Consider the following 25,929-nt stretch of genomic DNA (forward strand, 5'->3'; position numbering starts at 1 on the left):
GTTTAGCTGATTTTAATGACTAAAAAGCATTTAATAAACGTTAAAATAGACAATTAAACATTAAATTGGAAAAGATCAGAATTAGAGGTGGTTTTAAACTTTTCTACATGCATCCAAGAAATTGCGCAAAATACAATCCTGCCAAACGATACTGTGGAGTTTTTGTAAAGGTCATCAAGAGGAAAAAGTTGGCTTTGTTTAAAACTCTAAATAACAAAATCACCACACAAGGAACTTCCTGCTTCAATGTTTTACTGATTAGGCAAAGTCTTAAAAACAGGTTATATTATTTCACAGCTTTAAATAAAGAAGCATATTTATTACTTATACCAATAATATAAAACATGTAATAAAACTTTTTCCAAGTTATTAGTCTACATGACATTCCTCAAAACACACACGAGAAACAGCGATACCACTTTTATAGCAAGTTTGGATTACAGCAGGAGAAAAAAAAGAGACAAGAATAAAAAAAACTCAAGATTAGGTTTGGTCACTTTCCAGAAAGAGGACAGTTTAGTAACGAAGCATAACAGCGGGACAGAAAATAGAGAAGACCAGGAAATTGGCACATTCGTATTACATTTGAGGGTGTGTGCAGTGGTTTTTTACACCAAAGAAAGGGGTGGGGCCTGGATGACAGAGTAGAGACGAGGTCCATGCAGTGAGTTCAGGGTGCTGCTGTAATCAGTGGTTACAACCACAGTAATTATGGCTGACAGTAAATTCAATTCAATTCAAAAATACTTTATTAATCCCAGAGGGAAATTGATTAAGCACAGACACATCCAGCTGTTTCACATTTCAAACAGCTTCTCGGTCTGTCACCATGTGTGGCAACATGACCGAGACCTCTCACCCACCAGAGGAGGGTTTTTTCAAACCAGCCTGCTTTTCTTTATGAAAAACGTACACTATCATGTTCTCAGGAACGTATTCTGCTACAAAACACAAGCTAATGCAGCCATTTTAAACTTTTCTGCCAGATTTTATCCTTACATTCCAGATGAGCTGAGTTTGAGTCCAGCTGTGTTCGTACTCGCGGGTAGAACAGAGGAAAGAAGGAGGTGGACTTTGACATTCAGGCACTGTTAAAGAGCCTCGCTGCAGCAGGTCAGAAGTGTGTTCATGCGGCATCGAATGAGGCCTCACACACATACACAAATAACCCCCTACACAAATGCAAACGAAACACATGCCTACATGTGCAAGCAATGGAGCACCTCGATATGCAAGCACATTTCTCAGAAAAAAAGAACAAAAACGCCCATTTCAGTTCAAAAACGGTCCTTCTAAAATATTAGACAAGTGATCTGTGTCAGATCTGCTTCGTGTTCCTTTTACTAATGATAAAGTAAGTTAGCAGCTTTATATCAGTAGCATATTTCAATGGCACTGCAGCGATACAGTGGTGCTTCTAACTGGGTCACCCAGTCTTGGCTTCATTCCAGTCCGGAGCGGATTAAAACACAGGTTCGATCCCCCCTTTCTCATTCCTTACAACTGCCTCTCATCTCAGGCAAGTGCAAAAGCTCTTCATCATCCTCAACAATAACGAATTTTGTTATTTTCTTCATCTTCATCAGTGCCTGTTGCTAATGCGGCCCAAAACTCAGGCATCAGCATCGTAGACAGATCCAAGATCAGCATTCAGCAGGAAAGTACATTCTGCTTCTAACCAGCGGCAAGTGACAAGAACAGTCATAAAGGCTTGTCGATCACGGTCACACCTGTGGAGGACGGGAAACATCTGCGTCATCAACACATTTTAGAGAAGTACTAATTTAAAATGTAATTAGATCAGAATCTTCTTTTTATCTAAACAGAGTTAAACAAACCAGAAATCCAGGAATTTCCCCCCTTTTCAGGAAATACGTACAATTGTTTTAAAATCTGTATCAATCAATCAATCAAAGCTTTATTTATAAACCGCCTTCCACAACCCTGTCGGGAAGCCCAAAGCGCTGAACATGGTTCAGTTGAAGGTAAATTTATTGAATAAATCAAAAATAAAGGCAATTCAAAGTACAAAATACAAATTACAAAATAGGTAAAACATTCTAGTACAGGACAAATGTGTAAAACAATGGATAGAGTGAACCAAGTAAAAATGAGATTCTGACCCTGTACTGTGATTTATTGTAGGTAAGGACTTTATTTCTGCTAATGCTGCCCCACATCCCACGATACCTCAAAATGCTATTTAGCTAACCCACCATCAAAAGAAAACCAATGTTTCCTTTTATTTTGATTTGAGGTCCTGTCTTTTACCGTAGTATGAAGCAGCGCTTGCTACCATGGCGTAACAGAGTACAGTTCTGCCGTCCTCATCCTCCCAAACTCCATAGAATGAACTTTCTGCTGTACTTGCCAAGAATGTACTTTTAAAGTATACAAGATCGTACTTGTGTACTTGGGTATTGAGAAACAGTCCATATTAGAGCTGTGAGGACATGAGTTAGCATTAGCCCTACTTTTAGCTAACTTCCACATCAAAACACATAAGCAGAAAAGACTTTGTAGTTTTGCTAACCTGGCTCAGTTTTAGACATAAACACAACGTTTGAGCACCACCAGATCATGCATCATCTTGTGATGATATTTTATGTTGCATCTTTTCCTTATTTTACATTTATTTCTCAGCATAAATCATTTTGTTTTAAAACTCTGGCATGACAGGTAGCAGGAAATTAGCATTTCTTCAAGGAAGAATTAGATGAAAATTCCCACATAAATATCCTTAAATCTAGGGGTCTCCACACGTCGCTTGCAAGCCACCGGTAGCTTGAAAGTCGCTCGCCTGGAAGCAGCCAGCGAGCCATCCTGAGTTGTAAATAACAAGGGGCATCCAGCCATCCATCTATTTTCGGCAGCTTATCTGGGGTCGGGTCGCAGGGGCAGCAGCCTAAGCAGGGAGGCCCAGACGTCTCTCTCCCCAGCCACTTGGACCAGCTCCTCGGGGGGAATCCTAAGGCATTCCCTGGCCAGCCGTGAGACATTGTCTCTCCAACATGTCCTGGGTCTTCCTGTAGGGTTTTTCCCAATTGGACGTGCCCGGGAAACCTCACCAGGGAGGCGTCCAGGAGGCATCCTGACCAGATGTCCGAGCCACCTCAACTGGCTCCTCTCAATGTGGAGGAGCAGCAGGTCTACTCTGAGCCACTCCCGGATGACCAACCTTTTCACCCTACCTCTAAGGGAGAGCCCAGCCACTCTGTGGAGAAAACGCATTTCGGCCGCTTGTACCCGCGATCTCATTCGTGGAGGAGTTTAAGAATAACAAGGGGCATATATGTTTATTTGTTGGCAAGCCATCCCCATTTTCTGTAATATCTAATCTAAAAATATTTTTGTAGAAGTACAATAAAATTCTGATGAATTAATTAATGGATTAATTGCTCAGGTTGCAGCACAGATCCCCGTTTCTGATCTGAGCGGCTGCAGCTGCAGGGGGGTGAAGATGCACTTCTAAAGGAGACAGGGTGACGTCAGTTACACAGACTTGGTTTCAGAAAACATCCTCAGCAAAATAATCTGGGTGACAGTAAAGTCCTATCTGCGATAACAGCTCGTTAACGCAAAATAAATGCAGTTTGTTTATGAACACACGATGAACACAGGCTTCCTAACTCTGGACCTCTCCTGATATAGATTCAACAAATTTCCCTCAACAGTTTCAGCTGATTTTCTCATTTAGTAATAAAACATGATTGTGAACACTCTCGCTCTCTGCTCGCCATCAGACTCATGAAGAAAATAAACAAACTACTAACATTTCCAGTAGCTTACTACTGAACATGTTAAATAAACTGTACTGATCATAGTTTAAATATGGATCTATTTAGGTGATAGCATGTTGTTTTGCATGCTATTGAACAGTTTTCTAATCATGTTCTGTTGTTAAAGTAAAGGAAGGAGAGAAAAAACGTTTCCCTAGCAGTTTTTAAATTTTCCTGCTTATCGAGTCGACACCCCACCCACGATTCACCGATGATCCAAGTAATCATTTTTTGTAGCCCTAAACTAAGCCTCCAACCTTAATATAGTCATCAATAAATGCATCGAGGCATAATTTACCTGCAGTTATTCAATAGTGAAGCAAACTTAACTTACATGAGCAAAAAAACAACTAAAATAACTCTTGATTTCTGTTTTTACATTTTTCCCTTCAGTTCAAATTATTTAGAATATTTTCATCACATTTAGCTCGTATTTTATCAAAATGTCTTCAGCTTTATTCATTAAAATAATGAATACAAAACAATTACGTGAAAGGTTTGTATTAAATGCATTCTCTAGTTCTCTAGTTCATTTTTTACATGTAACAGCTGAACACATTGCTGCTTAGGCTCCAGGCAGGGCACAGGGTCAGGGACTGAACAGGAACAGGTGAGCTGTTAAGTTATGTTACTGATCTATTGTAAAAATATGTCACATCATTCACACGAAGTAGATTTGTTATCTGAAAGTATCTGACTAGTTAATAAACAAAATGTTTGTTTAGTTTGATTTTCAGAATGTTACTACCGTAAATCCTCTAATACAGGCCCGGGCCTGTATTTGACTAAAGCTCATCAAGCTCCAGGCCTTTATTGGAAGGAGGGCCAGTATTAGAGGCAGGCCTCAATTTCTATTTGAGCAAAATGAACTAATGGTTCGCTCGAGTTTTTGACAATTAAAATTGCGCCCACATTTTCAAAGTTAAACACATTTCTTTTAACAACGGTAGTTTCTGCTTCAGCCATCTCCCCCCTCCCCCTCCCCCTGCTTCAACTCTCTCCCCCCTCCCCCTGCGCAGCGGCCGCAAACTCACTGATGCGCCTGCAGCCTCTCAGAGTTCCTGCTGCTCTAAACATTAAAATAATTATTTCATTTTCTGTTCCTCACTTCTGATGACCTTCAATGGTGTCTGTTTGTTGCAACCAGCAGGTACAAAAACTAACTTGTTTTTATTTGACTATTTTTCTGTCCTGCCTGTTTATTATCTTCCTGCATCTCCTCTCAATCCTAAAGAAAAACTGTTACCTGGGTTCATATATATTCACCTTATGAGTTACCTTTGAACTGCAGTTCTAAAAGATCTACCGACCGCAAAAACAGCGGAGTGCTCGCTGCTCGCCGGCCACATCAGTGATCGGTGTGTCACCGGAGGACAAGGTGATGCGCCCCGCTCCACAGCAGCGAAACACATCAGGCGCAAATAAAAGACAGAAAACATTAAAGGAAATGAACCGACATGAACGATCGCGTGTCAGTACCTACGCTCTGGCACAGCACGTTGCCCCCCCGAGCGCAGGAGCTTGTCACCTGCTAACAGCAGGCTGCTGTCTTTTCCGTGGACTGCATCTCGCCGGTCATTATCACGTGACAGCGACTAGTCGATGACAGGCATAAAAAGTCACTATAGTGAAGTCGACTAGTTCATACAACCCCTGCTACTGCTCCCCAGAGTGTTCTGCAGCATAATCAGCACGTTCTCTTTGAACTTGATATCAAATTTTCGCCTCCTCTTCGTCTCCGCACGGTTAAAGTTACCCTCGCGGCCTATCACAGGCAAATCAAAAGTGAGACGGATGACACAAGCCCCCCCCACCACCCACCCCCACCCCCCCACCCCCGTACTTGCTTGTTACCACATTCCACCCGGCCACAATAAGAGACCGGCCATTATTCACCTCCGCCGACTCAGACACCGGCCGAAATTGGAGACCCGGCCTTTATTTGAATACCGGCCTGTATTAGAGGATTTACGGTATTTACCATGTATTTTTTTTATAATATTGATGTACTGAAATACATAGAAATCAACTTGACCATGTTAATATATAAAGTATAGCATTTTTAACATAGTAAGCATGTTCACACATGGAAAGTAAGAATATGAAAAAATCATATGGCGGGAGATTTTCTCATGGGCCAAAAGCGGTTGGAGACCCTTGCTTTATTCTAACCCTGGTATATATAAATATATACTACTACACTACTGAAAAGGTTTCAGAACAGTCCTTTAACCTTTCTGAGTCTTCAGGAATAGGTGAGCAGCACTGAAGGCATAAATCTTGCTCACACGTCTAAACCACAAACAAAGTTCTGCTTCTCGACTTATTCCCAACACCCACTGAGTCTCGTTATTCTGAGGTGTGCAGGTAAATCATAAACCTGCCACTCGTCCTGTGAACTGACCTGCGTAACTGCGGCCTGTACTCATGCAAGTTGGCAGCAGTGTCCACTTATCAGAGCTGGGATTGTAAAACTCCACTGAGGCCAAATTGCAGCTGCCATCATCTCCTCCCACCACATAAAGATAGTTGTTGACAGCACACACACCTGAGAACACAAACACACAACAATAAACGAATGCCTGATAAATTCAAACGCTTGAGTGATGACGTCTCGTAAATCTGCTCCTTACTTACCGGCGTTGCGTCGACACATGTTCATGTCGGCGACTTGCCGCCAGCTGTTTGAAGCTGGGTCGTAAACTTCACAGCTCTTTCTGACCAATGGGCCATCATGCCCCCCCACAGCATACAGTAACCCTTTTAACACACCTACACCTGAGGGGGACATGGGAAAAGTTTTAATCAACAGCAAATAATGTGTACCCTTTCCCTCCAACATCTGTACTAAGGATTCTTTTAGGTTTTGTGGCAAAAGGTGACACCTAGAGGCGACATGTGGCCATACATATGGTTGTAAAGTCATCTCAACAGCTCACTTTTCTTTCTTTTTTTTTAAATTTTTACAACTAATGTGGTTTTCTGTAGATGACACATCCTGTTTTTCCATCTTCATCCAGATGTTCATTTAAAACTTCCAAGCCAGTTCCCAAACAACAGCAGAGTAATTTAGACGCATCCCCTCACTGAACACAATTTGTCGGAGGATAAATGAGTCTATGCAGGTCTCTTTATCCATTAAATAACATCCATCATCTCAAATCCATAGAGTTTTGTTAAAATGTGCAAACATTAAGGGGATTTTTTATTTTGCCTGAATGAAAAGTAAAAGTATGAACATCAAACAGAAAAGGTTTAGTCAAACAACATCACCAGGTCACAAACACACCTGCTCCACTGCGTCTCGTGCCCATCTCTGCTATGTAGTTCCACACATTGCTTTTGGGGTTGTAAGCCTCTACTGTACTTAAACACTGCCTGGTGGCTCCATCGTAACCTCCGACGGCATACAAGATTCCTGCAAACACCGTCATGTTTTGCTGTTTTGTGAAGCTGCTAAGTCTTTTCCTAAATGCAAACTGTAGAAAACAGAAAGAATTGTAATCACCATTAACAACACCCACTCCTACGCTGCTGCGCCGGGTGCTCATGGGCAGCACATGGAACCACTCATCTGTCTTGGCGTTGTACGCTTCAACTGAGGACAGGCCTGCAAGTGATGGCAGCACATCTATCAGACGCTGCAGCTACGGCCACATTACAGGAGTTTTATCAACACAAACACACAGAAGTACCCGTGCTGCCGTCAAAGCCTCCGACAGCGTAGAGGAGTCCATTCAGAACCGCAGCTCCGAGGGTCGACCGCCGGTCCTGCATGCTGCTCACACTTGTCCAGCGATCCATCACTGACTCGTAACAGTCGACTGTCCGCACACGCAAGGAGCCATTGAATCCACCAATCGCATACACACATCCACCCATGTACACCACACCTGCAAAACATGAGGCACAGCATACACCAACACACACGACCTGTTAAAGTGAACTCTTAACTCGTCTGTCATGAATCTGCAGAAGGTTTCTGCTAAATCATATCATTTCTGGACTTCCCAAACTTAAAAAATAAAAACCGTACTTAAAATCTTGGAAGACATTATTCTGGAGAATGGTGAATGGCCTGTATTTGATATAGCGCCTTCTAGAGTCCTGGAAACCCCGAGGCGCTTTACAACACAATCAGTCATTCACCCATTCACACACACATTCATACACTGGTGGGGATGAGCTACGATGTAGCCACAGCTGCCCTGGGGCGCACTGACAGAGGCGAGGCTGCCGAGCACTGGCGTCACCGGTCCCTCCGACCACCACCAGTTGACAAGGGGGGTTAAGTGTCTTGCCCATGACAGCGACAAACTGAGCGGGGCTCGAACCTGCAACCTTCCGATTACTGGGCGAGCACTTAACTCCTGTGCGCCTGTCACCGTGAAGTTGCATGCATTAAAAAATCATTTTGTGCATCATTGCATTTATAGATCTGTGCTTGCTCGTCCTCGTCTCCAACGCGTTCAAAAACATGCAGCACAGATCTCAGTTCTAATTCATTCATCACAGGAGATAATGAAGCGCCACCCATTCCTCGTTGTGCTTACAAACACAGCCTGCTTTCATTACTGGTTACCAGCATGGATCGTTTCCTGTGGTAAAATAACAACAGTCTGTCTCATGGAGCACCAGAAGACTAAATCTGTACATCACGCTCAGGGTATTCTCCGTTTGAAAGTGTGTTAGTCACTTTTCGAGCTCTACATTTGGATAGGGTTGCTGTGGGTCTGGAGGACAAAAGCCAATAGAGGTTTTTATTATTCCTACCTGCTCTGCACCTCCTGGTGGGAAGTTCAGCCACTTGGTACCATCGCTGCTCCTCAAAGTCATAACATTCCACACTCCTGATGGCCTTAGGAGCCTGACCTCCAACCACCACCATCACCTAAACACCAGAGAAACAAGAGTTACGAGGCAAGCTGTTGGGGGTGTGAAAGAGCTCGACCCCCTGACCCGTAGCCTCTGAGTGGTGGCCGTGTTTCTACCTTGGGACTGGAGGCAGGGGTTCTCATTCTGGTGCGAGCCGTCTTCATCAGAGCTCTCTGGTCTGCTGGTAGTAGGTGGTACTTCATGGCCTCAATCAGGTAGTCTTTACAAGCACTGCTGTTTTTGATGAGGGATTCCTCCTCCACACGCTGCCACGGCAGAAGAGGAACCAATCAAATTGGGTTGTTTCAAGGACAACTGATAGTTACTTGCTCTTTAAAGAGAAAAACAACAATATTATGCGCTAACTCAATGGTTCCTGGGGGTCTGTGACCCCCTAAAGGGGTCACCCACAATTTTGTCTGTGCTGAGGTTACCAAAACTACATTTGTAAAAAAATAGCATTTTGAAAATCCCACCTTACACACCCAATAGTATAAATCAAACTCTGTAAGATTTATAACTCTGAATGTCTGCATAAAGTTTGTAATAATCCCTTTTAATGTGCATATGTGGGTAGGAGTTGGTGTTGGGGGTCCTTGGCTTGTCTTGAACCCAGGCAAGTGTTGGGAACCATTGCGTTAACTGTCCCATCACTTGCATGTACAAAATGTGATGACTACTTCCATTTAAGTTAGGCTAACTGTGCCACACAAACAAAAATATCTAATTAACTAAACCTCAGATCTGTCGTTTTTTTATTTATTTTGAGTGAGAGAAGTGGCTGAAGAGTTTGTTGTATAATATGAGCATGGTATGTCAAGGTTGCGTCATTAAAGAGCAAGTCAACCCGTACCAGATTCTAACTCCACTCCCACTTCATGTTTGAAAAATGCAACAAATGCTGTTGCCTGGCAGACCGAGAGGGCGGAGCTGCTAACAAATACACAAACACACAGGCATTGTGACATCATAACGTACCAGTTTACATCATAGCATACCTCTTAGCCAATAGTGGTGGCAGATTTAAATTAGAATACAGTGCAGAGTTTTTACCTGACAACGGCACAACACTGACAGTTTTAGGCAGAATATTTAAATTTTAACTAAGATGCACTGAAGTGCCAAATTATTGACGACACGTGTCTGCAGCACGATTAGACACTCGTTTATTTAGTTTATCAGCAAAAAAAAGTTTATTTGGGGGTGACTTGCTCTTTAAAGTGACAATGTGTAGTTTTTACCATTCATTTCTGGAAATAATCAATTAAACTGTTGTAAATAAATTCAATGAAGTCCAGTTGTTGAAAAATATTGGTGGTTTCACAACACATAACCATAAAAATCTGTTCTAAAATACATGGGAGCGGGTCTAAGGCCCAATCTCAATACTCGCACTGCACCCTGTGGTCTTCAACAAAGTGCACTTGGAGAAAGAGCGCAGTAGGGTTTGAATGCATAGTACACAAGTGTGCAAATAATTGCCGAATTGAGACAGGGAGCATTGCGTCATCGATCGCACCGCACGCCGGGATGCTGGTCGCTGTCAAACTTTTTTCAAAAACCTTTATTAACAACTTTCAAACAACAAGGCAATTCTTTGAAATAAATTTTACTTCATTGCTGCTTTGTCTAAAACATTCAGAGCATCAAATAATCTTCCTAAAATGAACAAATTTGATTAGAAAATACATATTTTCAGAAAAGGAACTTGAGCCATTTCTCCCGCAGCAATGACTTGTGGGTAATACCGTTGCCCAAGGTCCACATCACTGCGGACTTGGGTGAAGTGCAGATTAAGGGTGTAATGGGGGCGTGGCCAACTTCCACGCTTGAGAATCGGGACACTCTACGCACTCGCACCCCTGGCCAGGAATGTAGGACGCAAGGGTGCAAGTGCGAGTATTGGAATTGGGCCTAAGTCTCTGGGCAACGCCATATTGGATGCCAAGTTTCAGTCCCGTGACAACAAAGTGCATTTACTGATTTGTAACAAATGGTTGCAAAACTTTCAGCATTAATAAAGATTTTTCTCTTACACGTTTACCTCTTCACTCGTTGCAAGTAATGAAAGGGAATCTGATGTTCTTGTTATTTTGCTGGAGGTTGTACTCCCAAGGATTTTTTACCCTAATGGCCATCTGTTGGTAAGGTCTTACACAAAAATAATGCTTGCTTGCAAGGATTTAGGTATCTACTGCCCCCTATCGCCAGGGAAAATACACGCTGTCACTTTAAAAAAGTAAAAATGGATACAGATAACTACCAATATTTCATTTTAATCCCGATATCGGCTGAAAGTGATAATGGGTGGATAATATCGGACATCCCTACTGAAGGTGTGAACGTCAGTGACTCTGCTCACTCATCAGTATCATTCCATGGTGATCTTCATCACCCCAGTGTTTTAGACTTGTCTCAGTCTTGCTTTGCCCTGACTAAAGCCCCGCTGTGAGGCACATTTAAATATGACCCTGCAGTCACCAGAACACCTGTTGTGTTACCAGTAAAATCAGAAACAAGCTCACCCTTTTTGATTTGATCACCTGTTGTCTTCTGTGATAGGAAGCAACTGTGAATTCTAATTTGAAGCCAAAACAACGGAGACAGAGAATCGATGTTTTCTCAGACACTGGTAAAACAAACAACACGCAGGCCAAGACCAGCGCACCTGCACCAGGTATTCTCTGGAGAGCAGCGGTAGACGAACATGCTCCATCAGGTGAGCCAAGTGTTCCTGGCGGACATCTTTGTCATGGTTCACCCACGCTATAACTGCTTCAAAGACCTGTGGAGAAATCACACCGGTGTTACGCAAAAGTAATTGGACTGGGGTGTAGAGCCCTGCACGGGACTGTTTTCTCCATCCCGCTCCCGCTGAATTTCTGACCATTACCGCCCGCACCCGCAGTGTGCATGTCCACTCCCGCCCGCAACCGCAAAACTCTGAGAAATTATTACCTCACAATAAAAGAGATGTATTGAGTTTGTGTCCTCAACATGTCATTTTATAGAGTATACCAGGGATCGGCAACCCTCGGCTCTTCCATCCATCTGATGCAGCTCTCTGTGCTTGTAAAATAATGAATGGATATTTAAATAAAATGCTTTATATTTTACTGAATTAATTTTATATCTATGTTGATTCTAAATGTAAAGATTGTCTGCGTAAACCTGAACAGTTCCAATCCGGTCTTAAGACCGGGTTGACGCGTCACGTTTGTGCGTAATCATATCGGCGCTTCCTGAGCTGAAGAGGATGTGAGATTCTGGGACTCTCCTCAGACGCCACATTGGAGACAGGAACAAGCACTATTCAGCCAAAGTTTCATAATCAGGGAAATTTTTCTAAGTGACAAGTCTCTCTGAGAGACAGGGTTTGGAAAACACTCGCTTCAGTGGGAGGAAGCTTCCCGCATGCGCTCTGGTTCTGCAACGCTCTCCAAGCCCCTCTCCACATCTTCAGCTCGCTGTGCACCTTATGTACACGCTGACAGCGAGCTGCGCTGAGCTCGGTGTCCAGCTCAGATGTTCAGATGGGAATCTTTTCTTGGGCGATTTAGCTACATCTGCGTCAGTTCGTCTGCATGCGTCGGGGTAATTCTTTCTATTCTTTCTCTGTCAAAATAAACGGTCAAATACGGGAACTATTCGGTCAGCACAACACAAGTCCTGCTTTTGACTGTTCTGTTTTCTTGTGAAAATTGTTGGAAAGAGATAAAATTGAACTTGATTACCACCAGAGCCAGTGCGCCGTTATCTCCGTGACTGTAACTGAGGGGAAAACAAATTGATCGGATTCTGCACATCTTTTAACACATTGGTCAGGTTTGACGCACTTTGTTTTCATTTAGTTTTTAACCCTTTAATGCCGATGACGCCTGGCGCATTTCATTTCAAATAACTCCTCGCTACTTAAACTATAAAATTCTTTAAAAAAAAATAAAGGAGCTACTGTGTGGTGCTTAAATGGTTAATGAAGTCAAGGCCGTTTCTTTTTCTATTCTCCTCTCTAATCAGGCAGTGATCGGGGTCGCTATTCTAAGAGAGACCTGAATGAGAAATATTAACACAATCGGAGAAACTCCTCCAAATGTCTGACTTGCCTTTCGTTGGTGTTTGTGTCATAAAGACCTTGTTTCAGCTTCTTTTCAACATCAGTTGCCGACTCCATCATACTCATCCCGATCCCGCACTGTTACTTTTAGCCGACCGTTCCCGCCCGCAGCAAAGTTCACACCGCCCGCTCCCGCAAGATTTGTGTTGGGTCCCGCGGGACCCAATCCCGATGCAGCCCTCTACTGGGGTGTCACATCTGTGCTGGACAAGATCAAAGTTCGTACCTTCTCCTCTGTGGGGATGGTGAGCTTGTCGCTGGCAATCAGGCTCGACACTTGGTCCATGCCCAAATTGAGAAACTCCTCAGTTCCAACCACCTCAGCGAAATGTTGCTCTGTCAGCACAAAGATCACGTTAAACTACTTCTTGTTTTACAAACACAGAAGTTTTCCAGGAAAGTTTCTAACTTCATTAATTAAACTCGTGCTCATTCTTTCCTCCTGCTCTTGTTCCACATGCTCCCAGACACAAGCAGACTCCCTTTAACAGAGAAACAAGGGGCGCTGCTGTATTTAGAGGACACAGACCTGCATAGATGTTAGCCAGCGCAAGAAGCTGGGAGCAGGCATGTAGGTCGGCGAAGGCTCGTATCCCCAGACAGTTGGACGGATGCAGCTGAGAGCTCAGGAACTCACAACAAGATTTCTTCACCTCGGTGAGCTGGAGAAGTCCTGCTGCAGGCAAGAGAGCCTGGAAAACAGAAACAAGGTGTACACACAGGACAAAACAGATTGAAGGGATACTTTGCAACTTTTCATATTTTTTTATCATTTTCTTGAGCCAGAATGTGCTAAAATCACCCTTTACATGGTTAATGAAATGCCACCCAGCCCCGGTGGCCAGAATATTGCACTTGCAGCTTCACAGTTGTCGATCTGGTCTGTTAGTTATTGTTAGTTATTGACTTAGAAAAAATTGAGCTGACTTACCTGGAGCTGCAGTCTGGCTCCAGCACATTTTCTGTGTGTGTAAGATCATGAACTCAGCTGATTTGTTTAATTTAGTGATGGACCAATCCTGTAGACACTTAGGAAAGCTGGGGAGACATTTCAGCAGCTAGATGAAGGTGTTAAAAAGACGAACGCACAGCAACAAGATGGGTTTTGGTTTCGGTTCTAAAAACAGACACAGGGGTGCTAAAAGCAAGCCAAAACTGCCTACTCTCCCTTTAATTGCTATTTTATTTTTGCTTGTTTGTTCTCATCTTAATTTTAGGTTTGAGGTTTCACAACTAAGTGTTCCAAAAACTTTGAAACTAGACATGCCATCCAGTTTGTTTCCTCAGCATGACGCCAACAGCTTGTATGTGTTCTGCTTGATATGTAATGAGATGGTGAAAGTTAAAGGTGCACGAAGTAAGAATGACATCCTGTGGTCAAATGTGGGTACTAAAGTCTGCTCTGAGCAACTGTTGCCAGCTACAGCTCAGCGCGAAGACGAGTCATACACGGTACTAATACAGTCCACTGTAATACTGTTGATGGTATTTTAAAAAGTAGGTGGAGATTTTTTTAGAGCCGACATTTTTTTTCTAAATCACTATTAGCATTCTTATCTTACCATTAGCCTCAAGCCTTCAGCTCTTATTCTGCCTTTCCTGGGATCCACTGATTTTCCTCTTTCCTATTCATTTGCTCTCTCCCTTTCCTTAAACTTTTATCACAATTTCTATTTTTTCTTATTTTAAACATTTGAATCTTTTATTTTTTTAAATCTTTTTTATACTTTAATCTTTTTTTTTTTTGTTTTTGTGAAGCACCTCATGATGTTTCTCCTGAGAGGTGCCATATAAAAGATTGTTTCCTGTCTTTCTTTCTTTAGCTGACATTAGAGTAAAACGAAAAGATGCCGTGGCTTCTACGGGGTACAAGACGTAAGTTCTGGGTCGCTCCTGCTTAGGATCTTTACAAAATGCTGCTGCGCAGACTTTGTAACCCTGCAAGCTCATATATGATGACCTCTGGAACCAGGAAGTATGGAAGCAGGACAGATTGTAAACAAAGACTACGTCCCTCTTTGGCTTTTTTAAAAAACAAAACCTGGTAACCAACAGAGGGAAAAATGTTTAAATGTAACCTTCATTAGACTGTTTAGTGATTGCTTCACTGTAAAATTCTTATTTATTGTATCTTTAACTTAATCCGATTCTGCAAAGCTGGCTGTTACCTGAACGTTGTCCTCTGTGACCTGTATCTCTGCTGTGTAGATGTAGTCCACCAGCAGACCCAGAGTCCAGCCATCCATCTCCTTAATTCTCACCCGTTTGGCCCGGCTCTCTGCCATCTCACCTGCTTGCACCATCACATGTGTTAGAAAACCAAAAGAGCAGCAAGAGTGCTGATCGGCAAAAAGGCTGGGTCCTTACCAGTAAACATAGCATGGAAATAAGAGCTTCCAGCAGCCAGTACCACTCTGTGAGCAGAAATCTCTACGTCCTCTGCAACTATAGTCACATCACACAACAGGCTCTGGCTGCATGAAGGAGACACAAACAGGTTATGGGTTACATCCAGACACACTGGTGTTTGACATGGACAGAGGATGTAAGTCACCTGCGCAGCTCGTTCATGACTTTAAACGCTTTCCTCATGTGCCGAGGGTTCAGTGCGATGGTACCTTGCCTCTCGACTCCATCCTCCTTGTCCAGAGAGTGTGGACAGAGTCTAGTACACCTGGGATGGACCGCACAGGTGAGTAAATCATCAGGTAGACAAACAGATGTGATAAATACAAGAAGCTCTGACGTTAATCTGGGTGCATCCACTCCACGGAGCTCAATAGGACACGATTTGAAGCAGAGTTTGACTTATTCTTCATTTTTTGAAGCCATCTTATTAGGTTTGTGACACAATGAGAGTAATGCAATTCGGACCTGGATGCAGGAAGTTTTAGTTAACAGTTCGTACAATCCTAGCTTGAAGGTTTTCTTGTTGAAACTGGAACATAGATGTCAAGTTATCAGTCTCCCAATTGGACAGGCAGATTAATGTTTTTGGGATTATCAAAGACCTATCAGACCACTCAGCTGAAGAATGAAGCACACCTTAGTTTATGGGTCAGCTCTTTCCAAGGGATTTCCTTCTCTTATGTGTTCTAAAGATGAACAGATGCTGTTTAACTGCAGATGCGTTTTAGGAATGACACAAGACGCCTCACACGCCCAGTGACTCACTTATATTTTAATTGTTCTTTTTATTCTCTTATCTTGGAGTATTTCATCCTCACACCTGGATTCCTTATTTTGCTGACGCGACATGCAGTTCTTCATGCATAGATCAGTTAGGACTACAAAATGATTAAAGATATTAACTTATTAAGAAATGTTACTTTAAAAGCACAAACTATGTAATAAAGTCTTAAAGAATAATGCACTGACTATGAATTTGAGGGCTGATGACAATTTCTGATTCTGTACAACTGTGACCGGCCACCTGCCTAATTAGTCGACTCGGATGCATTTATAAAACAACAAAACGCATTTCCCCCAACTTATGGTTAACTTGAAATTTCTGATTGTAAAAACTTCCATTGTAAGATTTGTTATTGCAAGCATAAATTAATGCTTACTGTGAAGGTGAGTTCACAGACTCGGAACAAAAGTCACAATACTAGTGGTGCATTCATGGACTGAGAAATAAATGAAAATCAGAGCTTCAGATGGCTGAGCAACAGCTACACTGAAAACTGTCCAGTTCCAATCACCAGACGATGTTTTGGGTGCATCTAATATGCAGTTATTTATAGGCTGCCTGTTACAGTCAGACGAGAAGTTATTTATTTAATTTTGTATCGTTTTTTGTTTTGAATAGTTAATTTTATTACTACCATGGATCTAACTTTTTCCAATGTTTTTTTCTTACCTAGTAATGTACATTTTCCATAAAGGGACAAAAAAACATTTCTTTTTTAGGGCCACCCAGAAGCCACAATGTTTTATCAGAGCTTGTTTTCTCTCCCCAAATTTTTCAGAATTCAATCACTTATTGACTTAAAATAATTAACTGAGTTTGATATGAATACTAGTTTGTAAATCATATTTTTTGATGTTTAGTTCTTTACTATGAAAAATCTTTCTAAATAAAATAGTGATTACAAAGGTATTACAATGCGCTTCACAACACAACTGGACCTACTTATAAAGTTACCTGAAAATGAAGGATCAGGTCTGTGCCCAACTGGATTAATCACTGATTATGTGTGCGAGTGTTTGTTTGTTGTGAGAAAAGTAAATCATACTATCTGGATCTGAGCAGTGATCACGTGGGATAATTCAAATTTCTGTATTGTATAATTTCCACAACCTCTGGCTTCTCTTTTGCATAACAAAAGTGTCATTTATGCTACTCATCATGGCAAAATCACGTCGCCCCAGGTTTCTGTCTCACACACACACACACACACACACACACACACACACACACACACACACACACACACACACACACACACACACACACACTTGCCTTTTGTGCCACAAACAAATACCCTCCATGGTCACAGACTATGAAAAGTAGCAGCAGTCTCTCCCCGGGTATCAGTCCCCAGTCTCCACACTCACGGAGCAGCCTTACCGGTGTTGTGCCATAAATCGACTCACTGCCAAAAAATGATTAGCAACTAAAGAAAGGAAGGGGAAAAAATCTAATCGCTGGAGAATTGTTTATTTACATTTATACAACGTTTACATTCAATACAGGGCGCCATTTTACATTGTTTATTTATTTTTTAGTATCAAGGCTGTAACATAAAGAAAGCCAGTTCTTACCACAAACCATCTTTCAATTGCAAATATTGCAAAAAGGATTAATATATCCTTATTGTGAACGTTTAAGACAAATAGCAGCACTTAAAACAACTTCCGAACTGGAAAAAACTAAGCTAATCATTTTTTGGCAGTGAGTCGATTTATGGCACAACACCGGCTGGCCAATGTCTGTTAATATGGCACCATCCGTCAAGTTGCCACTGGGAAATGACACACACACACACACACACACACACACACACACACACACACACACACACACACACACACACACACACACACACACACACACACACACACACACACACACACACACACACACACACTTACAGCGGATGACTGTCCATGATTCCGGTGCTTTTCAGAGGCTGAAAACTTGGCCCAGCAGCATGCACCATTCCATATCCACGATCTCCGCTTCGATGTGTCTGAATTCAGGCTTGAATCGCGGCGACAGTCGGTCCTGAAGGGAACAGACGGCTTTACAGCAGCCCCATTTAGCAGCTTGACTCCTGTAAATCCACACAGCCCGACTGCGGTGCCAGTCCACGGGCACTTTTCGGTTCAGCCCGCTTGTTATACACCAGTAGAACGCTTCGTCGGCGGGCCCGCTCTGCGTCAGGTGGGGTGTATCTCCACTCGGCTTTCCGCCCTCTTTCCTCCGGGGTGTAACCGGGTGCGAACCGCCAGGCGGACGAACAAGGATACCTGTTATTTTCTGATTAAAACAAGGACGTGTCGGCAAAGACGGTCCCGTAAGCATCCAAGGCGTCCCAGAAGAAAGCGCTTTCTCCCCCTAGCGGTGGAAGACTGAACGAAGGAGGCCGACTTTCATTTCACAGTTTCACTGTTTTTAGTCAAAAATGGCATTTTCTTTACTAAAATCATATTTTAAATGATCTTGTTTTGCCTTAAATGTTGATTTTGTTTTTATTTGTTTTCAAATTAATTTATTTATCAAGTCTTTTGATATAAAGAACAATATAATAAGCAACAGTGGATATTGGTGTCATGCCTAATTTGTTGATGTTAAACATAATTATGTTGATACCCCCCAAAAAAGCTGAAAATTTTGATATCCCTAGAAGTAACAAAATATATTTTTCATTTTGTAATTAAGCTAAATCCCCTTCTGCAACATTTAAAACCAAACTATAAGGTCATAATTTTATACATGTCAACTAACTGTATAATTTAGATTTACCTTAATGATCTTATTAAAGGTGTTTAACATTCTGGCTGGCAAAAAACACTAATGTTGTGTATTTTGGGCTATTGTGCTTATTGAATTTCATTAAATATTTTTATTACTAAATGTATGAGGATCTTTGTGGTCTGAAGCAATAGCTTTCAATTTAATCCCAAAAAATCCATAATGTTGTACAGTATTTTAAATAAAATTAACAAAGCTGATCAATCTAAACCCTTTGGTTGGTTCTAAAGCAATTTGCTTTAGAACCAACCATCCACTTTCAGCCTTTTATCCAGAGTCTGGTCGCGGGGGCAGCAATTTAAGCAGAGAGGCCCATGGCGGGGATGGTCACCCTTAGGTCCCGGGCTGCTATGTTACAAGCTCGGCCAGCTCGGGGGTGGGCAGGTGAGGGCGGGCCTGGGGGCTTGCCGTTGTTATCTCCCAGGGCTCTGTTGGTTGCTGGTTGCGACCCCCGGGGTAATCCTCTGCGCCTCTCAGGAGTGGGGGTTGTGCCTTCTCCAGCAGCTGTCTCCCTGGGGTTCCTGCACTTCGGGGAGACCCTTGGTTCTCTAGGGAACTCCTCCTTCTTCTGCACATCTTTGGGGGCAGGTCTGTGGCCCCTCACACTCACTGCTGGACCCTCCTATAGAGCAGTGTTTCCCAACTCCCGTCCTCAGGGCACACAGTATTGCTTGTTTTCCATGTTGCCCTTTTAAACACCAGTGTTTCCCTGCTGCCATACCTGACTTCAATGAGTCAGTGATTAACAGGCATCTGCAGCAATTAATGTCCTCCTGAGGAGCCAATGTAAATCAGGTGTGCTGAAGCAGAGACATGGAAAACATGCAGGTCAGTGTGCCCTGAGGATCAGGGTTGGGAAACACTGCTATAGAGAAATTTTACATATGGACGCACGCAGGTGCTCACATGGTGCTCTCCGGCATTTTCAACACACCACCTGTGTGGTGGCTGTGGTTGGCACTAAATGCACTATGAATTATTACCGTGTGTTTCTCAGCAAAAAATTTTACTTTTTTATATCCTCATGTTGTTGGTGCAGTTCTCTCTCTCTCTCTCTCTCTCTCTCTCTCTCTCTCTCACACTTCTGTCTCTGTGTTCGTTGGTAATTAAAACAAACGAAAATATTTCTAATAAAGTTTTGGTATGAAGCGTGGCATTAGCAGAAGCTATAACACTCCACCTGTGAGAATAAAACTGAAAAGCTTGTCTTCAGCATTCAGACATCAATTCTGATAATTTCCCAGCCAGACAGGACACAGTAAAAAAACAACAAAAAAAAACAAGAGAGGCCCAGACTTCACTCTCCCCAGCTACTTGGGATTCACCCAGAGGAGCTGGCCCAAGGTGTTCCCTGGTCAGCCGTGAGACATAGTCCCTCCAGCATGTCCTAGGTTTTCCCTTGGGTCTCCTGCCAGTTGGACGTGCCCAGAAAACCTCACCAAGGAAGCGTCCAGGAGGCATCCTGACCAGATGCCCGAGAAGAAGAAGAAAATATCATTTCTATAGCGCCTCTCAAGATAAAAATCACGAGGCGCTTCACAAAAACAAAAAATATAAAAATTGTAAAAATATAAAAAAGCATTTCGAAAATGTTTAAAAATATATTTAAAATGAGCAAGAATAAGCTATTGCGATTTAAAAGAAAAAATGTAAAGAGAGAGAGTGAATAGGAAAGAGGGAAATCAGTGGATCCTGAGGAAGGTGGAATAGGTGGGGAGAGCAGAATAAAGAGAGAGTGGTGAAGAAGGTCATACAAAAGCCAGCTTGAACAAGTGAGACTTCAGCTGCTTTTTGAAGGAGACCACTGAGTCCACTGATCTCAGGCTCAGGGGGAGAGAGGTCCAGAGTCTGGGGGCCACAGCAGCAGATGATCTGTCACCTTTGGTCTTTAGCCTGGTGCTGCACAACCAGTAGGCTTTGATCACTGGACCTCAGGGACCTGCTGGGGGTGTAGGGACTAAGAAGATCACCAATGTAAGATGGTGCTTGTCCATGTAAGGCCCTATAGACCAGAACCAGGATCTTGAAATGAACCCTGGAGTTGACTGGCAGCCAGTGAAGCTGGAGGAGAAGCGGGGTGATGTGGGTGTGTTTGGAGGACTTGGTCAGAAGCCGAGCACAGGTAATCTGAACCACCTGTAGACGGTTCAGGGACATTCTGCTCAGACACGTGAAAAGTAGTTACAGTAGTCTAAGTGTGAGGAGATGAAGGTGTGGAGAACTGTCTCAAGTTCAGAGCGAGACAGAATGGGACTCAGCTTAGCAATGTTCCTGAGATGGAAGAAGGAAGAGCGAACAAGAGCCACCTTAACTGACTTCTCTCAATGTGGAGGAGCAATGGTTCCACTCTGAACCCCTCCCGGACCACTGAGCTTCTCACCCTATCTCTAAGGGAGAGCCCTGACATGCTGCAGAGAAAACTAATTTCAGCCGCTTGGGCAGTGACCGTTCTAAATCCTACATAAATCAACTGGTAAATCGAGAGCTTTGCCTTTCAGCTCAGCTCTCTCTTCACCATGACAGACTTGTACAACGTCCGCATCACTTCAGATGCAGCACCAACCTGCCTGTCGATTTCACGCTCCATCTTTAACTCACTTCTTAACAAGACTCTGAGATAACTCTTCCACTTGAAGCAGGACCTTGTCCCTGACCTGGAGAAGGCATTCTACCCTTTTCCGATTCAAGACCATGGTCTCGGATTTAGAGGAGCTGATTCTCATTTCAGCTGCTTCACACTCGACTGTGAACCACATTCTGATGAAGCCAACAGGACCACATCATCTGCAAAAAGCAGAGACTTGATCCTCAGGCCACCAAAATGGATCCCCTCAACACCTGTAGGCTGCGCCTAGAAATCCTGACCATAAACATCATGAACAGAATCTGTGACAAAGGGCAGCCTTGGCGGAGACCAACTCTCACTGGAAAGGAGCTTGACTTACTACTAGGGATGGGTATCGATTAGGTTTTATCCGATACTGGTGCCAAACCGGTACTTTTGAAATGGTACCGGTGCTCAAACGGTGCCGGAACCGGTGCTTAAAGAATGTAAAAATACACAAGTTTTCCAAAAACCTCTTATTTTATTTTTTGATATTTTTTTTGCAAAAAATCACCATGTTAGCTTTTTCTGGCAATATTCGGCATCGCTCTTGGCTGATGGCATGCCCAGCGCAAGAGAAAACATGTTCAGAAGGTGTTGATGAGGCTGGGACACACAAGTAGGTATTGGATAGAGCAGATAAGTTGGGCAGTGTGTCCCTCTTACCCCGGCTTTCCACAGGAGCCGTCAGCAGCACGTTACTGCAGCAGCACGTCATAGCTGCTGATAGGAACCGCTGTGGTCAGCAGAACCTTTTCCACTGGAGCCGTCAGCAGCGCGAGTCGGCCGCGTCTCAGGAGCAGCATGTCGCGGCCTTTACGCGCCGGTTCTATTTTCTACGCGCGACGCCTCTGAAACGGGTCAAGTTCGACATTTTTGGGGAAGGAAAGACAGGAAATCGGACGCGGAAATGGAGAGAATCTACCGAGATTTTCAGAATAAAGAACGTACTGCCTTCCGGTTGCTTTACTTTTAAAAAACGTTACTAACTGTGCAGCCCCGTGAGAAGTTATCACCTAGCTAGCGGTCTCCTTTGTTTTTCAGGTCCGTATTGGTGATTATAAAACGGACAGAACATAAAACACAAACCATGTTGTAGTTTTCTCCTGCTTGTTGTTGTGTTTACTGACGAAGTCACTCGTGTGACTTCGTGCTCGGTCGGTGACAGCTGCTGCCCTGCTGCTTCGCGTCTCGTGGGAAGGGCCAAGCAGCAGCTTACGCGAGCAAGACGTGCTGCTGCAGTAACGTGCTGCTGACGGCTCCCGTGGAAACCCGGGGTGACTCGACCACCAGGCCACAGGGTCTTGTCCAGAGGGAATTCTTGGCAGTCTTTTGTATATGTCAAGTTCCTTTTGTACCTGCTCTGTGATGGAAGGGACTCTACCCGCTGTATGAGAGGCTGCATCCTCTTTAAGTTGTCTGTCCTCATCCTCAAACAGCTTTTTTAAGGCTGACTTTTGGACCGTTCTTGGCTGGAAAACAAAAATAAGTAGTGTGAGATTGTCAAAACAACAAAGATCCCTTTTAGAATGTAGGACTACATGGTTGGGTTAGAAAAACTCAGAAATTACATATTTTTCTGGCTTCATCTCTGCGTCATCCATCACCCTGTCTGCTTGAGGGTCCTCTATGGGAGGCTATGGATACACAAATAATAAAAAACATTCCTTCAACATGGAAACTACATCATGCAGAAGGACAATGTTGTGCAGAAAATACCTGTTCAACTGCTGCTGTGGCATTTGCAACTGCTGCCATCTCCAACCTGTCCCAGATGTCAGCTGCCTCACCTTCATCTAGCTTGCCATTAAAACGTGGGTCCATCAGAGTGGCCTCCTTCAGAAATTTCTGAAGGTTTTCATCCTTTAAAGAAAGTATAGAATATAAAAGCTGATACCTAAATGCAATGCTACCCCTATATTTGTTAGTATTCATATGTTCTGCAGATACCTGATATCTGTTCTGCAGACTACCCCAGACTTTCTCTTTCATTGATGAGGTGAAAACGGTGTCTTCATCGGATTGCCTGAAATGTGCCTCCAGCTTCATCAGGATGGGGATGATTTGACTGCATGTGGGCGACTTCTCACTTGACACACACATGGTTGATGTGTACAGGACTTGCATGCACTTAATAAACATCTCTGCTTTCGTTAGATCAGTGCACGTGAAGCCTTGTAGCCTGTGGAAAATTATTAACAATGTTTAAGGTAAATGACGAAATGAAATAATTTAGCACTTACAAGTGATGCTGGTGTCCTTCACTCACTTGTCCTTCTCCATTGGCTTCCTCAGACGTTGATCCAGAACAGCTGCCTGGATTGCATCAAACTGCTCAATAAATCTCTCCACCATCAGGAAGAGAGAGTTCCAGCGCGTTTTAACGTCAAGAATGACATTATGCTCTGTCAAATCTAAAGCACAGACAGACACAAATGTATTTTGAATTACTGTAAAAAAGGTAACATGATTAACAATACATTTACATGTGTAACTGCATATGCTACTTACTCAGGAGTCGCTGCTTTTCTCTGAGCACAGTTTTGCTCAAGGATGAACGCTTGAGCCACACCACAACTGAGCGGATTTTGGCACACCAGCTGGAAACTGCAGGAATGTCATACACCTTTTGTGCTGCTAGGTTTAGAGTATGGGCAAAGCATCCCACTTTCAAAAAGTTCAAGTTTTTCAAAGCAACATCCATGTTGCTGGCGTTGTCTACAGTGGCAGCAATTACTTTCTGTCCTAAGTTAAACTGCTCCACAACGCTTGATATTTCTTTAGCCACTACCAGACCTGTTTGTGACTCATAAACTGCTTCAGTGCTTAGCACATTCTGCATCATCCTGCCTCTGTAGATATAATGAACCGTGACTGTGATGAAATGGTCCTGAGCAACACTAGTCCATCCATCACAGGTGATTGCTACCTTGTTAACCTGAGCCAACTTCTGGATGAGGTTGCTTTTTTTCAACAGAATACCATGCAGGTATAAATGTGTTGGACAGGTCGTCTCTGGATGGGGGCTGATACCTCGGATTAAGGGCAGTGCACATCTCCCTGAATAGAAACAAATAAATTTGAATTTAAATTGAAATGTAGTTATTTTTCCAAACAGATAAAAAAGACTAAATAAAAACATGTAACCCACCCTTTATTTGTACCAATTATTAACAGAGCACTTGCAAAGCTAAACAGCTATGAACAAAACTATTTTTATATCAGAGCAATGCAACATTTTTACCTAAATGATGGTGACTCCACCGTTGAGAATGGTTGGAGATCTTTGACTACAAACGTCGTCACTGCCCTGTGTATTTCCTCTACTTTTTCTTTGGTCAATTTAGACCTCTTGGCCAGCGTGAAGGGAGTCTCTGCCAAAAAGAATGCAGCATGTAGCTACGACCGTGTTTGCTAGCTCACCCTACATGCATTCATTTAATAATGTGTGCTCAACGTATAATACACATAAACTACTTTAAGCTACTTACCCAAAGAGCGGCTGCTGCTGCTACCGCCATCCTCTGTCAACTTTTCTGCTACAGCGGGAGGGGCTCGGCTGGGGCCAGGATGATTCTCCTCCTCTCCAGGTTCTTCTGGGGGAACGTTGCTAAAGCTATCTCCAATACCAACAGTAGATGCGTTCGGTGGGAGGTTTCGCTGTTGCAAGCTATCAAACACGGTGCATGTCTCGGCTTTTAAAAAAATGCTATGCGTCACCAGGTGTTTCATTAAATTAGAGGTGTTACCTCCTTTACAGAGTATCACCTTGAAGCACCTGTTGCAGGTTGCTGAGTCTGCATCTTTTGCTGTGAAGTACAGCCACGCTTTTTCGACCGCTTCGCCTTCGGCATTTTGATAAATAATGTAGGTCCGCTCTAATTAAATACGCACTTGGCTGGGCCCGCCTACTATCACCGGAAAAGTAAAATGAGTGGCTTCTCGAGTCCAACATGATTGACATCTCCGAAATGAAGCACCGAAATCTGCGTTGCTTTTCGGTCTGGTTACTACCGTTTATGTCAGAACCGGTGCTATTAAAGTACCGAGTACCGGTACCCATCCCTACTTACTACTGGCAATGCAGACCAAGCTCTGACACCGTTCATACAGGGACCTAATAGCCCATATCACAGGGCCTGGTACCCCATACTCCCAGAGTACCCCCCATAAGGCCTCCCGATGGACGCGGTCAAACACCTTCTCCAAATCCACAAAACACAGGTTCCCCTAAGTGTATAAAGCTGGTCCAGTGTTCCATGGCCAGGACAAAAACCACATTGCTTCTCCTGAATCTGAGGTCTGACAATCTGCCTGACCCTCCTCTCCTGAACCCCTGAATAGACTTTACTACCAGGGAAGCTCAGGAGTGTGATACCCCTGTAGCTGGAACACACCCTGTGGTCCCCCCTTTTAAATAGGGGGACCACCAACCCAGCCTGCCAATCCAGATACTGCAATATTGCAGAGCCACGAGAGCCAACAAAGCCCTGCAACATCCAGAGTCTCAAGAAACTTCGGACAGATCTCATCCACCCCCGGGCCTTGCCACCAAGGAGTTTGTTGTATTTTTTAG

General features: G+C 43.3%; 2 protein-coding genes across 2 annotated transcripts; both read right to left on the reverse strand.

Annotated features, from left to right (window-relative positions):
* Positions 1-1,476: 1,476 nt before the first annotated feature.
* klhl2 (kelch-like family member 2) lies at positions 1,477-18,166 on the reverse strand. Its single transcript, XM_015941820.3, has 15 exons — positions 17,866-18,166; positions 15,323-15,442; positions 15,136-15,242; positions 14,937-15,058; positions 13,298-13,460; positions 12,995-13,104; positions 11,323-11,439; positions 8,771-8,920; positions 8,553-8,670; positions 7,475-7,672; positions 7,288-7,389; positions 7,069-7,197; positions 6,417-6,557; positions 6,184-6,327; positions 1,477-1,730 (listed from the first exon to the last, which is right to left on the reverse strand). The coding sequence occupies exons 1-15, from the start codon at positions 17,931-17,933 to the stop codon at positions 1,702-1,704; spliced, it is 1,818 nt and encodes a 605-aa protein (XP_015797306.1). The 5' UTR covers positions 17,934-18,166; the 3' UTR covers positions 1,477-1,701.
* A 4,022-nt stretch (positions 18,167-22,188) lies between these two features.
* Positions 22,189-24,687, reverse strand: LOC129160805 (zinc finger BED domain-containing protein 4). The gene is made up of 6 exons (XM_054737823.2): positions 23,865-24,687; positions 23,623-23,767; positions 23,304-23,535; positions 23,073-23,216; positions 22,925-22,990; positions 22,189-22,825 (listed from the first exon to the last, which is right to left on the reverse strand). Exons 1-6 carry the CDS (start codon positions 24,493-24,495, stop codon positions 22,412-22,414), a joined length of 1,632 nt encoding a protein of 543 aa, XP_054593798.1. The 5' UTR covers positions 24,496-24,687; the 3' UTR covers positions 22,189-22,411.
* Between the last annotated feature and the right edge of the window lie 1,242 nt (positions 24,688-25,929).

The sequence above is a fragment of the Nothobranchius furzeri genome, chromosome 4 (assembly GCF_043380555.1).
Source record: "Nothobranchius furzeri strain GRZ-AD chromosome 4, NfurGRZ-RIMD1, whole genome shotgun sequence".
NCBI classification, from domain to species: Eukaryota; Metazoa; Chordata; class Actinopteri; order Cyprinodontiformes; family Nothobranchiidae; genus Nothobranchius; species Nothobranchius furzeri.

What these genes read in the sequence shown, in the direction of transcription:
- LOC129160805 (XM_054737823.2), bottom strand. Translation starts at nt 24,495, where the DNA reads ATGTTTTTATTTAGTCTTTTTTATCTGTTTGGAAAAATAACTACATTT. An exon ending in AAGCCAATGGAGAAGGACAA is followed by an intron (nt 23,536 to 23,622) that starts GTGAGTGAAGGA and finishes AATTTTCCACAG; the next exon opens with GCTACAAGGCTTCACGTGCA. An exon ending in AGATGAAGCCAGAAAAATAT is followed by an intron (nt 22,826 to 22,924) that starts GTAATTTCTGAG and finishes TTTGTTTTCCAG; the next exon opens with CCAAGAACGGTCCAAAAGTC.
- klhl2 (XM_015941820.3), bottom strand. Translation starts at nt 17,933, where the DNA reads ATGGTGCATGCTGCTGGGCCAAGTTTTCAGCCTCTGAAAAGCACCGGA. An exon ending in CCAGAGAATACCTGGTGCAG is followed by an intron (nt 8,921 to 11,322) that starts GTGCGCTGGTCT and finishes CTGCCGTGGCAG; the next exon opens with CGTGTGGAGGAGGAATCCCT. An exon ending in CACGAGACGCAGTGGAGCAG is followed by an intron (nt 6,558 to 7,068) that starts GTGTGTTTGTGA and finishes TGTCCCCCTCAG; the next exon opens with GTGTAGGTGTGTTAAAAGGG.